Source organism: Sinocyclocheilus anshuiensis, unplaced genomic scaffold, assembly GCF_001515605.1.
Source record: "Sinocyclocheilus anshuiensis isolate Anshui unplaced genomic scaffold, SAMN03320099.WGS_v1.1 scaffold2038, whole genome shotgun sequence".
NCBI lineage: Eukaryota > Metazoa > Chordata > Actinopteri > Cypriniformes > Cyprinidae > Sinocyclocheilus > Sinocyclocheilus anshuiensis.
In genome coordinates, this window is record NW_015547765.1 from 603,331 (window position 1) to 606,201 (window position 2,871).

At 36.9% G+C, this 2,871-nt stretch overlaps 1 protein-coding gene across 1 annotated transcript in view; it reads left to right on the top strand.

The window, feature by feature from the left end:
• The window catches only part of LOC107704553 (85/88 kDa calcium-independent phospholipase A2-like), a 22,696-nt gene that overhangs the window by 1,783 nt on the left and 18,042 nt on the right, over positions 1-2,871 (top strand). Inside the window, exons 2-3 of the mRNA XM_016507504.1 lie at positions 1,137-1,351; positions 1,614-1,829. Of these exons, the coding sequence (XP_016362990.1) occupies positions 1,143-1,351; positions 1,614-1,829 (425 nt within the window). The 5' untranslated portion in view covers positions 1,137-1,142. The remainder of the gene's footprint in view (positions 1-1,136; positions 1,352-1,613; positions 1,830-2,871) is intronic.

Here is a 2,871-nt window from a genome sequence, read left to right on the forward strand (position 1 = left end):
AAAAAGTATTCTCATAGCTTCATAAAATTACGGTTGAACCACTGATGTCACATGGACTATTTTAATGATGGCCTTCCTGCCTTTCTGGGCCTTGAACATGTTAGTAGTACCATTGCTGTCTATGCAGGGTCAGAAAGCTCTCGGATTTCATCAAAAATATGTGTTCTGAAGATGAACGAAGGTCTTACAGGTTTGGAATGACATGAAGGTGTGTAATTAATGACAGCATTTTCATTTTTGGGTGAACTAACCCTTTAAAGAGGTACTTCTCCTCAAACGTATCTTGTTCAGTGTATGTAGCTCAGTGAGCAAAAGTAAAGGAATAAGGGTTCCCACAGTTTGTTTGTTTTTTATTTATTTGTATATTTTTGTATTTTTTAATAGCAGAACAGGTTAAATAATGTAAGTTAACAGCATGTTTTAGCAATGAAAGTTATGAAAATGAACAGTGCAAAAGTAAAAAAAAAACTATTTATGATATTCTGTATATTTTATATAAAAAAATCGTATGACCTTATTATATCATGGTATTATGACCTTTGAATCTTAAACGTAAACTTGGTATAGTAAAAGAGGAAAATATAAAATGATTAGAAAAATCCTTAACCAGTAATCTGAAATAAACTAATACATTTAAAAATATTTAAAAAAATAAATACAAAAACATCTTTAAAAAAAAAAAAGCGATAAGATTCTAAGAATCAAAGGTCATAATATCAAAATGTTAGGGTCGTAAGATTTTTGTATCCACCTTATTCCTAAACGCGGAAGTAAGCCTATGGGCGAGACTTCCGGTTAATTAGCCCCTATAGGAAAATAACGAGAAGAATAACAACGTGCAGTAAACAGTAAAACTGTTTGCATTGCAAACCAGTGCGTTCATAATTAAGATAATAAACAAAAATAAAATGGTAATTTGCAATATCAAGCAGCAAAACGAGCGGTTTTGTACAGCTAAAAATAGCTGGACATGGATGAGACCCATAAAATGTAAAAGTTAAAAAAAATCAGTAGATATATATATTAATAGGGAAGAGGGAAGGTACAATGATTTTTTTTCATTTTTTATTATTATTATTATTTTTTTTTTAGATACTTTCCACTTTACAGCTTTCCACTCCCCACCCTTACTCCAGGTCACCATGCAGTTCCTGGGCCGTATCCTGGACACGGTGAGCTCCGTGTCGACTCTGTTCTCCAACCCGTACCGTGTGAGAGATGTGCAGTTGTCGGATTATAATGGCAAAGTGCTACTGAAACAGGAGGGCAGGCTGGTCCTGTACAAGAACCAACAGAGCCATTCATGGGACTGCCTGCTTCTCTGCCCCGAGTCTTCATCTGTGGCTCTGAGGTGAGACCCTTTAGTTAAGCTTCACAATACAGCATGACCCATCTTCAGTCAATAAATTGATTTCCCACTAGGATCCTGTGATTTATGATTTCATCATAATCTTGCAAAAACTCCCATATTGCTTCACAGTATGTTGAACAGATTTGCTTTCCGCTTAGCCACCGCCCTGAATATGGCTTTACATTGTCATCCACTTCATTAGCTCATCATATGTGGGTTTCCGGAATGACTGGAACTGTGATTTTGATATCTTTGTGCTCAGGATGTTCCAGGTAGCTTCAGAGGAAAACGCCATGAATTGGTTTCCTCAGTATGCCCTCAAACTCCGCCCATTTTATGAGATGCTCCGCCTACCGCTGAAACCTGAAATGTTCCAGCCAATCGTGGACTGCGTGCGGAATCACCCCGACTGGAGCTCGGCTCACATCGCCGTGGATACTGGACTGAGAGACTGTCTCAAACACAATTACGTTTTGAGGTGAGACGTCAAAGGACAAAGTTCAAAGGTCACATACACTGTATCTGAGAAGTTTCCACATTCAATTTTTAATTATATTAAATGTACTATTAATTATTATTAATTGGCGGGTACAACTTTTACGAATTATAACAATGCAATGAAGTGAAATCAACAGACAGTTTTTAAAGAGATTCGCTGTTTCTAACATAAGCAAATAAAATAATCTTTTACGAAGACCAGGGGCCTCATGTATAAAACTTTACGTAGATTTCATCCTAAATGTGTGCGTATGCACAAAAGCTAGATTTTGCGTACGTACAACAGTTTTCAGATTTATAAAACCATGCACACGCCAGAACCTGCACAAAATTCCCTTTGTAATACCCACTCAGCGGAAGATTGTGCGTACATGAACCTCCACCCTGTCTCCTCCCCGAAATAGCGATATATGGAGCTTAGTTTTAATATGCATAACGTCATCTGCATATCATTTCCATGCATATTCCCATCCACGTGACACCACGTTTAACGCAGTTAAGGGCAGGAATACGTTAGGAAAATATGAGATACAGACTATAAATGCGATTTGAGACATCACTATTCTAATTTATGCAGTTTGCCTTAAAGGTAAACATATATTTTAGAATGTTTATAGCCTATATTTTTATGGAAAGAGATAGGCCTTATTTTATTTTGCAGTGGAACTATAGCTGTCTGACTCACCGCATCAATAACAAAACATTTTGAAAATAAAACGTGCATATCTTACAGTTTCCTTCAAATTCTATCTTTTAAATATGGTGTTTGTCACAATATTGGGAGCACGAAAGGGATATCATTAGGCTACTGTCTGTGTGCGACACTTGTGAACAGTTCTACTGTCATCAGACCAATGGACTGTTTGATCAACGAGCGCATCCTTTTGTCTTTCGTTACCGCCTATGTTCCAAAGCCATCATTATTCTTGCAAAAGTCTTTTCTCAGAACACGAGTTTTGCTATTTAGAACATAATTTAAAGCGGAATTGTCATGCGCCAAGCAATCCTCGCTGTGATGAAAA